This window comes from Pezoporus wallicus, unplaced genomic scaffold, assembly GCF_028554395.1.
Source record: "Pezoporus wallicus isolate ANWC-B61680 ecotype Strahan unplaced genomic scaffold, APGP_CSIRO_Pwel_v1 contig_12204, whole genome shotgun sequence".
In the NCBI taxonomy this organism is placed as follows: domain Eukaryota; kingdom Metazoa; phylum Chordata; class Aves; order Psittaciformes; family Psittacidae; genus Pezoporus; species Pezoporus wallicus.
Genome location: NW_026636745.1, coordinates 88267 through 103479, shown reverse-complemented (window position 1 = coordinate 103479; position 15213 = coordinate 88267). Strand labels below are relative to the sequence as shown.

Here is a 15213-nt window from a genome sequence, read left to right as displayed (position 1 = left end):
CACACACACACTGCGGCAAATTCTGCAGCTGGTGCCTGCTGGCTTATGACTGCAGAGGAAACAAGCTCTGCTTCAAACTGATCTCAGACAAGGCTGTTTCTATTCCAAGTAGCCCTGGTTCCACTGTGAAAAGCCCTGCAGGCTGGGCCCTATTCCAGCATGATGGGCATTCCTCTTTCTGCTGATGGGGTAGGGGGCTTTTTGCTGTATAGGTTCAGTACCCTCCCTATCTCCTTGGTGGCTCCATACTGGTTGGCTGCATCCAGACTGCATGTCTGTCCTGACACTTTCTCCAGCAAGTAGCTGTCCTATATAGGACAGGAACCCTTTTTTAACTCTCCTTCCTCTCCTTTCCTGCTATCTGACAAGGCCAGGCTGTCACAACCTCCACCCTGCTCACATTCTGCAGACAGAGAAGTGTAGCTTTGCAGTAGTTTCTTTCATGACAAAACAATCCACATGCTGTCATGTCTTTTTGCCACTCTTCCTCATGTCTGTGTTGCTGGCATACCTGAGTCACATCCTCGGCAGATACGGTGATAGATGGATGATGGACTTGAGCTTGGGAGTATGACGAGCAATAGCCAGGAGAAGCTCTCTTCCGTGAAAGCAAGGAAGCCATGTGTACATGAATGGGAGGTGCAGTGTGTTTCATTCAAAGGAGCATGCCCAGACACTAGAGAAAGGGTGGAAGAGGAGTTCCTCAGCATGAGCTTCTATGTGGCATGGTCCTGTGTTCCCTGTACTAATGGAACAGCAAGCTGTGTATCCGGGTGTTCAGGAAGTTTTGTCTGAGGTTTTATTCAGAGATGAACCTGAGCATTGGTGTCCTGGGCCAGCAGGTTCTTGGTTCCCCTGAGACAGGCCTTTAAGTCTTGCTGAACTGATCCCTTAACTGTATGGAATAGCACTGGGTTGGCTTTTTATTTTATTTTTTAATGGTGAATGCCATTTCAGTTCATTTCTGTCTTTCTGAAAAGCAGCATCCCAATTTCTGGGGTGTCTGGAAGAAAATGAGTGAGCCCTTTCTTTGGTTTTGGAAGTAAAGGCTTGGATATTTCCTCTAAGATAACAAAGGTTGAGGATCTCGCATGAAAGGAGGCATGTAAATCACAGAGGGGGTAGGATTTAATATGCACATCTATCATCAGTGTTTCCTACAGCGTAACTTGTGTGTCTTTTTGCACATATTACTGTCTTTCGTGAGCCTTCTTGTGAAGCACCGAAGTCTCTGGCAATTTACTAGAACCTGCCTCAGGGTCCTGCCTTTCCCGGTTCATGCAGGTGTGTCGGTTCCTGTGTGTGGCGTTCTGCAAAGCAAGAAATCTTTTGTAAGTTTGTACTAACTTCTGGGAACCTGGAGGAGAAGGCGCCATGGGGAGAGCTCCTCTACAGTCGCCAGTCAGGCGCGTGGAAATCTTATCTCCTTGTCTTTAGTGCGAAGCAAAGGTGAGAACAGATCGGAGCTTAGGCACAGCAAGACGGTTTCAGACCCCCCCTGTGGGAAAGGCTGAGCCTCTTCTGACTCTCCTCGTTGCCAGCAAGACACCTCAGGCAGCAGTGGCTTAATAAACAGTTGTTACTGAAAATGTGCATAAAATACCTGACCTGAAACTCTTGTAGTTTTAAGATTGGAAAGGAGGGTCCATTCCTGCCTCTGGGGTACTGGCCATGGTAAGAGAATAAAAATACCAGCTGGCAGGACATGAGCCGTACAAGCTGCAGTCTTAGCTCTCACGTGGAGGTGAGTCCAGAAGCTGCACAGTACCACTGCATGGGTGGGCTGGCATTTGCTAGTTCTGCTTTGCTTGCATGTGTTTTGGTAGCCTTGAGAAAGGTCCTTTTGGTGTTTTTTAGTGAGAAGATAAAGGCTTTAAAAGCTCAGCACTGTTTTTCACAGCGTTCTATAGCTACAAATATATTGTGCTAAAACACATGGCAGCAAAACTGGCAAGTCTGTGTCATTTGTTTCCCCTATTGATTTTCAAGATAAGAGACTCAGTTAATTACTTTTGCACTTGCTGTAGCTAACCTTTATTTCACTGGGATCCAAGCATCTCACCTGTGCCACTCTGTTAAGCTCCAGTGCCAAATTCTTAAACAGCTAAGGAGAAAATTGGAAGGAAAATGCCATTAGTATCTCTTTTCTGAATGTTGCCTGAGGAATATCAGTCAACAGGCACTGAAGCTGCTGATAGGTGTCTTGGACAAGTAGGCAAGAAGCCATTGAGTTACCTACCGAGTGACTGGACTTATGTTGCAAAAAGCTTCCTAAAATGGTTTGAGAGGGGTAAGTTGCAGTACTTGGACAGAAATGTGAACACTGCCCAGGCCATGTAAGATGTAAGTGGCTTCAAATAAATATGACTCCTTGCCACGAAGGAAAGCACTGGAGAGGGTGGTTCTCTGGCTTTGATCTGGGTGGCATCTCTTTGGAAAGCCAGCTTGCAGGCTGCGAGGTGAGAGCACAATGTGTTTTGTCCACTTCCTGGTTGCTAGAATTGCATGAGAGTTTGAATGGCTGTGGGGCTTGTTCTTGCTGGTGATCCATATTTGAAGGCAAAGGCAATTGTCAGGGGAGAAGGGGGCATGGGAGCATGGAAGAGTGCTGTGCCTGCATGGCTGTGAGGCAGCTGAACAAGTGAGAGGCCCTGAGACAAAAGCGTTAGTGGTGGTGGAGGCCTCTTCTCATCCTTTTTGTTTTCCCAAGTCAGTAAGTTCCGCTCCTGATTCCACTGTGCAGCCCGCAAGCTGCAATAGACCTGGCTGGACTGGGTAGCGTTAAGAAGCAGGGGCTTCCGTTACGAAGTGAGACTTCACTGCAAGGCAGGCTGGTGGGAGGCAGTGGCTGAGTTGACTTATCACCTGTACTGAGAGGAGGTGATTTCTCTCCTCTGCTAGAAACCTCCTTGGCTTCTCCCAAATGCCTCTCTTCAGTGCTGAACCAGACAGGGCCTGCATTCGCTAGCAGAAGACACCGGAGGCCTTGAAGAACTTAAAAATACTTTTCTGTATCACTGTGCCCCATGCTGTAAATCAAATCCCAGGAATCCAGACAATGCAGAGAATCTATCGAGTGGCAACTAGATCCAGGAGTATAAAGTCAAAACACAGCAAAGGGAGATGTTGGCAGAGGTCAGCTGCTTTTTCTTAAGGGCTGGCAGAAGAGTTGTCCTGTGCTTTACTACTCCCAGGCACAGCGAGTCCATAGCTGGTTAATATCTGTATCTTAAATGGAGATGACATTCAGCACATCATCTTCAAAACAAGCAGGTGAGAGGGAAGAAAAGCTACTTAGAATGCGATTGCTATCAGTATGGAATGGGAAGGAGGTTTGAGGAGTCTAAATAGATGATGAAAATCAGAAGCAGGAGCTTCTTGCCAGAAATTTGGCATCTCAATAGGTGAACATGAGGAAAATGCATAATCATTTCCTTATTTGTGGCAGACATCCCTCCCTTGACACAGCTGAGTTCTGTCTGCCTCAGGCAGCCTCATTACACATTTCCTATTGATCAGTTGTCCAAAACAGCCCCCCAGAATTAAAACCCCATTGGAACTAGGGCAAATGATGAGCAGTACCTCCAAGTCAGTCAGCATTACCCAGAGATTCAGAACTAGGAGGAATGCACAGTCTTCTTGACTCTGTGCTATGTCCTGGTTGTAAGAACATGTACCCTGTGATGCATATTCTTATTAAAATTGAGAAATTGGAAGCTGTCCAGCTCTGGAACAGGGCATCTGCCTCAATGCCAACAGAACCAGTTTTGTGGGAGCCTCTGTTCAGGAATGGGCAGCAAATCACAGCTGAAGTCCCACTGACAAGGGAAACGCGAAACATTAATTTGGTTTCCAAAGGGGCCATCTACAAGTCTGCCAGGGGCTGCTGGAATGAGGGCACCAGATAAGAGGGTATCTTAGGGTGTGTTCAAGTTTGCTTTTGTGGGTTTAGTGGAGATGTTTAAGAAGTTACAGCTCCAGATCTTCTCAGCTGGAGATAGCACCTCTACGTGGAGCTGTGTTCTTGGTCCATGGGAGTGCCATGTGATGTTTCACAGCAAAAGGGTACAAAGCCAGCTTGAGTCAACAAAACTACTGAAGGGAACAGAATCTTTCGTGACTGGTTCTGCACTTGCCAAACTGGATAGAAGTGCTCATCTTGCCAGTCGATGTAGCTCAGTGGTGGTGTGACTTCCAGTTGAGGGGCATTTAATGAACAATCAGGAACAGAAATTTCTGGAAATAGATACAGCTGTTTCCAGAGTGAGTATCTGTGTCTTCAATTAGTGGTTCTAAAATGGCTGAGCTATCAAATTGCTCTTTAGCATAAAAGTGAGACAGTGTGTGCAGTTAGAAAACAATGAGATGGTTGCTATGGTTGGCACAGTATAGAAAGAGAAGTTGCGTGGGAGAGGAGCTGTAGGTGGCATGAAAATATAACAGGGAGGAGGGAAGATAGGAAGACCCAGACAAATGGTTAGGAGGAGTATCTCATGGGATGTGGCAAGGGCCCACAAGCTCCCGTATCTTAAAGAATGTTTCACCTCCTTCTCTTGCCCTGCTGTGGGTTCACCTTTGTAGTACATGTCCAGGAGGTGGTCTGTCATTTTGCAGAGCCTGTTCTTATGCTGAAGCATTATTGGTTCTCCTGACATGCAGTGACAGTATAGTAAGGTATGAAATATCTCCAGCTAGAGCCACAAAAGGAATCCTGAACTTGCTGTCAGACTCCTCAACCCTCTGCCTGACAGACCCAGCAGTGATTCTGGAAACCAGAATCATTCTGTGCCCTTCCTGCTTCCTGCAGCAGCTCTCCACACCACATGCTGTTGGTTTTGACTGTAATTAATAATCTGTTGTGCTTTCCCATGATCTTTAAAAACTACTGCTGTCTGGTCCTCCTAGAGAGAGTCTTTGACCATAGTGAGTGGTTACTGCTGTGTTTTTCCTCTCTCTGAGCTGCCTAGTAGTGTTCTCAATTTCACTCTGATTCTGCTTCTGTTGAGAAACTTCTTTCCTTGGAGTTGTCCTGCTGATACTGTCTTCTTCCTGTACCTTTTACACCATGTTGTCCACTTTCAGAGTTCTGCAGCTTTTAAGGCTTTTTTCTTTCCCTCTGAGCTATTCCAAAATTCATGCCTATTTTGTCCCAGATCATCTACTCCCTACTTTCCTGATCTTAGCACTTCACAGTTCCTTTTACACTGAGAGAGCTGGGTTATGCCAGTGTTTCCTGAAAGCACATCTGTGACCAGTTGTCCTGTTTGTCCTCCTGAAGAGAACTGAGTAGATGCACTGGTTGGAAAACTCTCCAGCTGGAGCCTTTGGAGGAGTACAGAACATCACTGGCTGTGCTCTGGCTCACCTAATGCTTTCCACATGCTCTGTCCTCTTCCACTTGCTCCTCTGTGTGCTGCATTGCCAAGTCAGGTTTGAGGCAATGCCTGTCACCCTTTTCTCCCTGTGCAGAGCCACACATCAGGAAAACCCTTGAATTCTAAGGAGTTTAGTGCGTGTGGTGGTATATTCCCAAGAGGGTGCTCTTCTACTTCTCTACTCAGTTTCAGTCTAACTGAGATATAGTTAATAGTGGTAAGTATACCATGTGTACCCAGAGTTCCCACCAGTCTGTGTCTGGCATGTTATCTAAAGCTAAAATCAGCACCTGGAGATTGGGCCTTGTTAACAGGCTGAAGTCAATGTGGGTATGTTTTCAGGCCTGCAGGCCCTAGGGGATGCTTTGCTTTGTAGAGATGATTTCATTACTTTCACTCACTCTGCACACTGCTTAATGGTTTTGTATCCTTTGTAACTGTTCAGTTCCTTCAGATAACATGTGTCTCCTATTGCATGTTCACAGGACTTTATTTCATGGGTGCTGTGCCATTTGCTGGTATACAGTGATTTTATCTTTCTTTAGCTAAGAGAAAATCACTAAGGAGATAGATCTTTAGATTTAGTAATTAGTAAATACACTTATTTATTTCTGCAGTGTTTGAAGACCTAAAAATATGAAGTACATGAAACAAATCTTTACTGTAGTCTTTTCAGACCATGAGAGGCAGAACACTTGCTGGTGGACCACAAAGCACTTCCTGAAGCCAATTCCTTATCATTCTCAGCTGTTGAATCACACTAGAAAGCTATAACAATAGCACTTTCCTAACAACATTTTAATTACAAGTAGTTGCTCTAGCTGTTGCGTGTTGTGAATACAAGTTGGGGGACGAGGCTGGGGGACAGTGCTTTAGGCTGTAATCACCCCTTGAGCTGGCTGTGCTGTGCCCTTTGCTCATCTCGGGAAAAGAGCTGGGTATGCTCAGAATTTCTGGGGTTGCTGCATCACTTCGGGCACCTGAGTCCAGGCACCAGCTTGCACTGCAGCCTCCCACCCAGCACTCAAAATAACTCTGTCTTTCCTGGGCAGTTTACATCAAGCTCCAGCATCGCCCTCACCTGGCAAGGCTCCACTCATCTTGCATCTCATCTGGCACAACACTACCATTAGCAGGTAGACAGCAATGGAGTGGGAAATGTCCTGTTGTTCTAGTAAGAACATCCAGGCGTGTCCACTGGGCTATTGGAGATCATGTCCGAATTGCTGAGCTGGGAGCAACATGCAGATTTAGGACTGTGCCAAAGCAACGATGCCTCCCTAGCCACAGGGTGCTGCCAATCCATGTGTCTCCTCCTGGGAGAGCTGTGCCTTGCATAAAGAACTGGTTATTCCTTAGAGTTGTTGGGAGAGGGAGCAAAGACACTCACTGTAGAGCCTGGTGTTTGGGACACAGATGTGTGAAGATCCCATTCTCATCTCTGTGCTAGTGGGTGTTTCAGCTGTACACAAAAGAGACAAGCTTCTGCTGGAGGGGTTGAGAGTAAGCCTGCCCTGTCTCTGGCAGGAAGGGAGTCAGCAGTTACCCATCTCTCAAGAGACTGTGACAATGACCGGGCCACTATGCCATCTTCTTTTGGGTTCTCTGAGAAGGCTGTGACTGGATATAGGCTGCTAGCTTTACACATGGACTGCAAGCGAGGGGCTGCAGGACGCAGTCTCTTGGTTTTGGAGTGCAGAAGTGGTGCTGCCGAATTTGGGACCCAGGTTTTGCTTCTTGGCAGTTGGTTTTGTCCTACTGCTCCTGGTCACTCTGGTGCCGAGTGTCCCACGGAGCAGCTCTCACATGAGCTCTGCCAGTTTCTTTAATGTTCCTTCAAGCAGACCAGGGTTGGGATGTAAACAGCATGTTGATCGTAGGCATGACCAATAATGAACTGGTGTTTGGAACAGTCAAGATGAGTCAAAAGTATAATCCCGAAAGCTCAGAGAGCAAAGTGGTCATGGCAAGAAAGAACAAAGAGATTTAAACTGAGCAAGTGCAGTGACCTTTTATCTTCTCATCAAAACATGTACTGAACCCAATGCAGCCATTGTTGTCTGGAAGAAAAAAATAAAACAACCTGGGAGCCTGGAATTCTGTGTATGTACATTGAGTGTCCTAAAAAGGATTTTCTCAGAGGGGAAAGAAACAGTAAAGAAGAAAAAAGCCTTGAATTGTTTCTATCAATAACTTCAGCCGTTATTTCACTCTGACAAAGATGTTCTGTTGCAATGTAAAAACCTTAATAATTTGCTTTGAAATCAAAACTGTTTTTCAAGGACAGTTCATTAGTAAACCCAAATACTGTTGTAGCTAAGATAAGCACTACATCAGCCTTGGAATCTAATTTACAGCCTGTGGAAACTAGTTGGGACTATGGGTTATCCTCTCTCTGGAGCCAGAGGAACTGGCCAAGCTGCCTCCCATGTGTCTGGGTGACCTGGTTTGGACGTGGGCTGTAACTTCATGTGTGATGGTGACTGTCTCCTTGTGGAGGAGCTCCCAGGTATGGCGATAGGCTGCTGCCCTTGGCCAGGGCAGAGACTGCTGCTGGCGTGTTCTAGACCTCATGGATCCCCTAAAGGTCAAGCCAGAGTGAGACATGGCCGCTTGCTTTGTGCTGTTTGTGGCAGTGGTTGCTGCTGCTACTTGCACAGGGTCAGACCCTGCTCGGGTGCTCAGCCCTCTGCCAAGGGAAGGAAATGACAGTTTGCTTTAGAACTGAGCTTGGCCAGAGTCTTTCCTTTCTAGAACCCACCGCAAATGCAGTCGCGCACTGTAGCACATTCCAGTCTATGCTGCTGGTGCTGTGCTTGTCCACAGGTTGCCCCCACTCCTGCCCACAGCTATGAAATCACATAAGTATGTCTCGAGGGTTGATGTGTCCCTCTGACCTGTTGCAGCAGGTCAGGGCTGTTACTCCACAGTAATGCAAGGATGTCCAGGTGCAGAGGAGCTAAGAGCAGATTCTGAGAGGCACAAAGGTGTGGATGAGGAGGAGCTGGGTGGTGAACTGCAGGTGCTGGCTGTGTGCTGGCTCCCAAAGCAACCTTTGTGTTAACTTCTTTAATGCCTGAGCCCATGTGAGGGCTGGTCCCGCCAGCTGTGCCCTGTCAGGGTGCTCAGTGAGCTGGGTGCCCCTCGGGTGGCCCTCAGGTGCCAGTGCAGGACACTGCTTCCAACGAGTGCATCCACCCCTCTCGCTAACAGCACACGGTTTCCCTGGTCTTGTGGAGGGCTGGGTCCGTACTGGGCAGGAGATCGGAAGGTGTATTTGCACAGGTGGGATAAGAGGCAAGACCCTGCTCAGGATTCTGTGCAGGGCCTTTCATCTGGCCCTTGTAATCTCTGTCCCAAGGAGCTGTAGCTTGCTGTACTCGGTATAGTCCTGCAGTGTTTGTGCAATAATGCATTGTTTCATTTTCTCTGAATGGACACCATCTGGGGCTGGATCCTTTTTCTCTCATTGGCCCAGAAGAAGCTGCAGTTGGACTCTTTACAGCCCCAGAATGAAAGTCAGTCACTGTCTTGGCGTTGTGATGGCATTTCAAAATGAAGGAAATGGCAGGCTTTCAGCTTGCACTAATTCATGTTAGTTATGCAAAATTATATGCTCTGAGAACCCACATGCATGGTTTGACTGTCTTTAGAGGTGGCCTTTTCTCAATAGTCAGAAAGACCATGTTATACAATGCTCAGCTCTTCAATGAAGTGTAGCAAAAGTACCAAACCCTAGCGATGTCTGGGATCTTCTTGTAGGAAGAGTCTCTTTGCAAGTGCCACTCTGAAGACATGTTCATAATATCATGCTTTGCTCATCACTTACTCATCCTAATGGTCATAGCAGAACTAGAAGAGTTTCAGGGATAGGTGACTGTATATGACAGACCAGAGGAACTTTCCTCTTAAGGAGCTGATGGCAAAGACCAGAGGTTTTTTCTGCCTTGGTGGTGAGATGATGGATAGAAACGTTCGCTAGAAGCACAAAGGCGTTGTGATGACTGTGGTAACCAGAATGTGCGTTCAGGCACAAAGTGAAGGCTTGTATGAAACAAAAAAATCAGTGCTAATGAACTCTGCTTGCACAGTTATTGGGGGAGAGATTTCATTCCATGAAGCAGCTTGTGAGCATGGTTTAAGAAGGCTGAGCAGGACCAAGGGTTTGTGTTCAGAATGCACTTAGAAATCTGTGGTCAGGGAGATATGTTCAGGTATTTGTTCCAGGCACGTTGAAGACAGAATTTTTTGGAGGGCTGAGAAGGATATTCCTTGTATGGGTGAACGTAATGAAGGAATTTTGCCATTTGGAGTGGTATTTCCATGCATGCACTTTGCTGAGATAGGGTTCTAGTAAGGGCAAATACCTGGCAATGACCTGAGCAGTGTGCTTGCAGTCCCTGTGCAGTGTCAGTCACACAGCTACTTGTTTCTGTTGCACGTAGGTTTTATTCAGTAAGAAGAAGGATGTCCCAGTCTGCGCAGCCGCTTCTGCAGGCCTATGTAGAGGAAGCAGCCAGCAAAGGGCTCCTTAGGCTGGTGAGCACTTGGATTCAAAGAGACTTAGGGATGATGGGTATTCCTGAACTGGGCACAGCCCGGTGTTGCTGTCACTTGCAAGGCTGCTGCTGTCACTGAGCTGGCGTAGCAGGTGCTGACCATGAGCAGGGACTGGAGCACCTGCCCCTCACTCAGTTTGCATTTCAGCCTGGAGTTTGTGTGGTGTTCTGCTTCATCTTGGAATTAAGTTGAAGAACAGTTTTGGGTTTCAGCACGTGTGAAGTGATTCAGTGTTTCTGGAAATGGGCTGTCTGTATGGCTGTGGTCCTGTATCCTGAGAACCAGCAGCTGCAACTGAAGAAGGGGAACCTGCCCAGCAGCAGATCTGGAGCAAAGCTCAGGAGGGCTGCATTACTTCAGAGTCACTGAATCATAGGTTGGAAGGGACCTCTTGAGATCGTCCATTCCCACCTGCTCAAGCAGGGACAGCTAGAGCAGGTTTCCCAGGTCAGTCCAGTTGGGTTTTGAGTGTACCCCAGGATGGGTACTCCCTCAGCCTCTCTGTACAACCTACTCCAGTGTTTGACCACCCTCACAGTAGAAAAAAACTCTAAAAATGTTTTTTTTGCATTCAGATGGAATTGCATGTGTCTTAAGTTGTGTCTTTTGCCTCTTGGCCTCTCACTGGGCACTGCCAAGAAGAGAGTCTGACTTCCTCTTCTTCCTTGCCTCCCATCAAGTGTTCACACATACTGATAGATCCCTCCCCAAGCCGTCTCTTTCCCAGCCTAAACAGTCTTGATGTGCTCAGCCTCAGCTCATGTGAAAATGCTTCTATCCCTTAATCACCTTCACCAGACCCAGTACTTCACCATTCCTACCTCCCATCTGCCGGTAGCTTCTGGCCCCCCAGCTTAGACCCTTCTCTTTCTTTCCAGTGTGAAGGAGGGGAGGCCCTGCGGGGGCACAAGGACTGGGCAGAATGCGAACCAGCCACGCTTTGTTCACTGCTCTCGGCCGCGGCAGCTCTACTGTTTCTGAGGTCTGAGCCTCTGCAATGGCAAAGAGCAGCAGTGTTTCCATGCGCATTCGCTCAGTGACAGATCCCGTGCTCTGTACAGCTGACACGGTCCTCCGAGCGCTGCCCTGCCGGTCCTGCCTCTGCAGCGCCTTGCTGCTGGGAAGGATGCCCCCGTCTGGGCACCAGTGACTGCACCGTGCCCGGAGCCCTCCTTTCCCGTGGCACAAGGAAGAGCCTGCTGGTGCTGGCTGTGCACACCAAGCTGTGATCTCCAAGGGATGTGGGTATCGACTGCCAAAAAAGTCTTGTCTGGGGTGTATGGGCAGCAAGGGGGCAGAAGTTGAAGCCTGAGCAATGGCACGGATTTCACCTTGTGCCAAACCTGCTGTTGAAAGAAGGGAACAGATCACTTCTGTTGGCAATGCTCTGAGCTGTGTGTGAGTGGAGGTGTTTGGTGTGGGGTGAGCTGTGTGAAAACTGCATGATGCATCAGTAAGCAAGTGAGGTACTCCTTGTGTTTGCTGCTGGGATCTGAGCAATGCCTTTACAATTACTGTTACCTCGAGAATGAGTGGGTTGTGTTGCTTTTGGCTGCAGTGCTCCAGAGCACTTCCTGGGCCCCCTCACACTGCTCCCTGTGGGCTTTCAGCATTACTTCTTTGGGCAGGAGCCTGGTTCCCAGCCTTTCCCATCCACACACCACATCCCACATCAGGTGGCAGAAGTGCCACTGACATCCATGCAGGCATTTCCTTTGCAGAGTGATGGCTTTGCTTTAGTCTGGAGGAGCTGTTTTTAGACAAACTGGAGGAACACAAGTTCAGAAAGCAGCTAGAGATGCAGACTATAAATAGTTCAGCTGTGAGCATAGAGCCACTCTCATTTTGGGTTGAAAGTTGCCTTCTGGGCATATCTACCTAGTTTATACTTTATTGCTGGCAGCCAGGGTAAAACATCCCAGTAAACTGAGTTTGATTTAACTCAGTTCATTGTTTATGAAATCACATGTGCCTTAAGTTGTGCCTTTTGAGTATTGGCCTTTCTCCATCTTCTTTCTTTTTGTGTCCTTCTCTTGGGTTTCTTTGAAATATCAGTTTGATCGAGCTGGTAGAAGGATTGAGATCTGCCTAGGAAGAGAGCAGATGGGAGGTTGGGTGGAAACAACAACATTTATAGAGAGCAGCAATTGTCTTGAAGATGAAAGCTAGAAATAGATGTCCATTTTCAGCAATGATCTGTGGCCCTCCAGTCCAGGGCTTAAAGCCAATGAAAGATTTAAACCCTACAAATTATACATTCCAACAGTTAAGTTCTAAGTGTCTGGCTTTAGAGTGGATATAATGCCCAGAGACAGGGATTTGCAAAGACCAGAATGCAAAAAATCATGTGCTGCTTGCAGTGTGAAGGGAAAAGCTGCAGGAAGGTCCTGTACTACATCCAGCTTCACAGCGCTGTTTGCTGTGGGTACGCAAGGGTGGCTGTAGTGCTGCCCTTCAGGGCAGCAGGCATGGCCACTCTTCTTCCTGACTAAATGATAAGGCCCGGGCATTACGTCACTATTTTGCCAAATATCCATGCAATGCCTATGCCAAGGTGAGCACACAAACTGCTTTTTTGCACTGCCAGGACCTTGCTTGCTCTTCTTTGGCTTTCTTTTTTGCTTAAATATATCGAGGGCAGAGTCCTGTCTGGGTGCTGTTTGTGGCTTTCTCAGGGGGAGACGGGAGAATCAGCATTCTTACCAAGCAGGGGCTCCCGGAGCAGCAGTTCAGCTCTCGGAGTGCGCGTCTGGATTAAAGAAAAATGCATCAGAGGAGAAAAAATAATTATTGAGAGTGATGAGAGAGCGGTCCTTGGTGCTGCACCGCTCGCTGAATGTGAGCTGGCAAGCACCAGCTGGCTCACAGAGCCCTGTGGTGACTAAGGCTTGGCCAGCCCCCAGAGGTACCTCTCCATGGTAGCTGCAGCGAGGAGAGATGCTCCTGGCTGGAGGAGGTAACTGCACTCTGCCGGCATTTACGACACAGCTATGGCAGGGCTGCTGGCACAGGCGCACGGCTTGGCCCGCCTGGTGCTGTGCATTCAGAACGCATTGGAGCTGAGTTGCCAATTCTGCTGATCCAGAACTAGGATTATTTTTGTTCTCCTACTGAAAAGAGTTTGCTTTGTTCCACGAGACCCGGGTATTGGGTCTAGAATGCAAGCTGAAGCCTTGCAATCAAACCCATGCAGATACTGTCTCATCAGCTTCGTCCATCCTGTTTAATCCTTTGCCTCTCCCCAGGCCAAAGAACCCTCCATCACCGGAGTGATACCCTGGAGACAGTGATCCTGGTAAATCCCAATGTGGACAGCATTGTGTCTGAGGTAAGGACCAGATGCCAGTGGGTTTTCTCCATGTTAGCTCTCTCATGCTTGCTAGACACAGAGGTCACAATCATCACTTTGCACCTTCTGGAGCATTTGAACATGCTGCTAGCCTGCTGCAAGGTGTGCAGAAGCAGAGAGGTGTTCTGGTCTCGTTAATGAGGTACATGCAGTAATGAATCCTGTGGCAGAATTTACAGACAGACATGAGAGCGCACGGTTTCTTACATGGCAGTCGTTTAAGAATGAGCTGCTTCCTGGAAGAGTTAGTGCTTTAGCGTTCCCTATTTTAAGGATTTCTTGGAGCTTGTAGAGTTTCCAAGCAAACAAGGTGGAGTGGCTTCTGAGCCTTGAGCATTTTAGTTTGATGAGAGTCTAAATGTGATGCCCTTTTGCATGGCAGTGTAACACCAAACATCTTCTCGCGTTGTCCTGCTTTCTCAGCGTGAATTGTGGTGTGACATATGATGCGGAGCTGTGCTGGGCAGACAGTAGCAGTGTCTTCCCTCTTCAAAAACCTGCTCTCTTGTATGTGGAAAACTTATTTTTTGGCTATTTGTGAATCACATGTAAGTATTGTTTGTCCATGTGATTGGGTTTCTGGGTGCTGATGAGGAATACAGATAACTTTTTGGCTGCAACACTTTGTCTCATGGTAACAGGTCCGCTCATTGGTGTGTGATTCATCAGCCCACAAACTACTGATCTTCTGTGGTCAGAGCTCAGATCAGGAAGGAGACTTGATCCTGCAGACGGGGACCTTCACTTACCAGAAGTTTGCTGAGATACTGTCAGACCCAGAGGTGAGTGTCAGCAGTAAGCCAGCACATCCCCTCCTGTTCACAGAGCGCAGGACAGAGCAATGCAGCCTGCGCTGCTCCTTCTGGTGGCAGATCTGCTGAGGAATGGACTTGAAACCCAGTGAAAATTTGCCCTCCATAAATGATTGATGCTGTGGCTTTGGGCATCTTGCTTGAACTCCCTGGCTTAAGTTTGCTAAGGTGGCAGCATGGGTGGTTCCACCTTTAAGTGCCTAGTTTGAGATAACCTTCCAGAGTGCCTCTGCAAAGGGCAGACACTCAACATTTCTTACAGCAGGTCTTAAAATATCTGTGGGAAGCTTCCAAAAAACATTAATCAGAGGCCATCACTGCCCTAGTAAATGTGGCTATTTCTCTTCATTTCACAGTCAGTTCAGCAAGCATAAGCTGTTCACAAAGTCCAGAGTGTTCATTACGGGTGTCTGAAGATGATGAGGGGATTACTAAATGCTGATTAAGTAACTACATGATGATTAGATGACTGCAAATGCTGTTATTTAATCACAGAATTGCAGAATCATTCAGGTTGGAAGCCTGTAGCCCAGCCTCCTGCATAGAGCAGGGTCAGCACTGAATTTAGACAAGATTGCTCAGGGCTTTGTCAGTGGGGTCTTGAAAACCTTAAAAGACATTTCTGAACCTCTGCTCTGATGCTGATGACCTTAGCTAGGTGTGCTATAGGTTTCCTCAGAGACTTTAAACTCTCTTTTTGTTGGCACTCGCTGCCAATACAGGTATGCTGCTTCAGTTTTTGATAAGCCTGACTTCACTGTTCACTGTGTGCCAGATGTTTAGAATGCCTCTGATTGAATGTACAGTTGCTGCAGGAATGGCTGGGTGACATTTTGGCAAGTGGTAATCACTGTTGCTGTAATAAAATCAGAAAATCTGCCCAACTTCATTTATTTTAGGCTGATTGTTCTCATTTCTGGTACCTATTTGGATGCTAACTAGTTAATTAAGGGCAGTCTAAGAAGGAGAACACAATGTAGTAATCTCATTGCAGATACTTAGGAAGTCTGAAGTTTAATGCTGCTTTGGTGGGGATATGTTCAGCATAGCTCTAAGGAGCCTTGGAAATTTTATTGACCTTAGTTCTACTCACTGATCATGTAGCATGTCCCCAGCC

General features: G+C 47.4%; 1 protein-coding gene across 3 annotated transcripts in view; it reads left to right on the top strand.

Moving 5' to 3' along the window:
* MAP1A (microtubule associated protein 1A) overlaps positions 1-15213 on the top strand; it is a 49103-nt gene that overhangs the window by 21473 nt on the left and 12417 nt on the right. For all 3 annotated transcript variants that reach the window (XM_057401344.1, XM_057401345.1, XM_057401346.1), the window contains 2 exons: positions 13181-13263; positions 13926-14066. In XM_057401344.1, coding sequence (XP_057257327.1) covers positions 13181-13263; positions 13926-14066 — 224 coding nt within the window. The remainder of the gene's footprint in view (positions 1-13180; positions 13264-13925; positions 14067-15213) is intronic.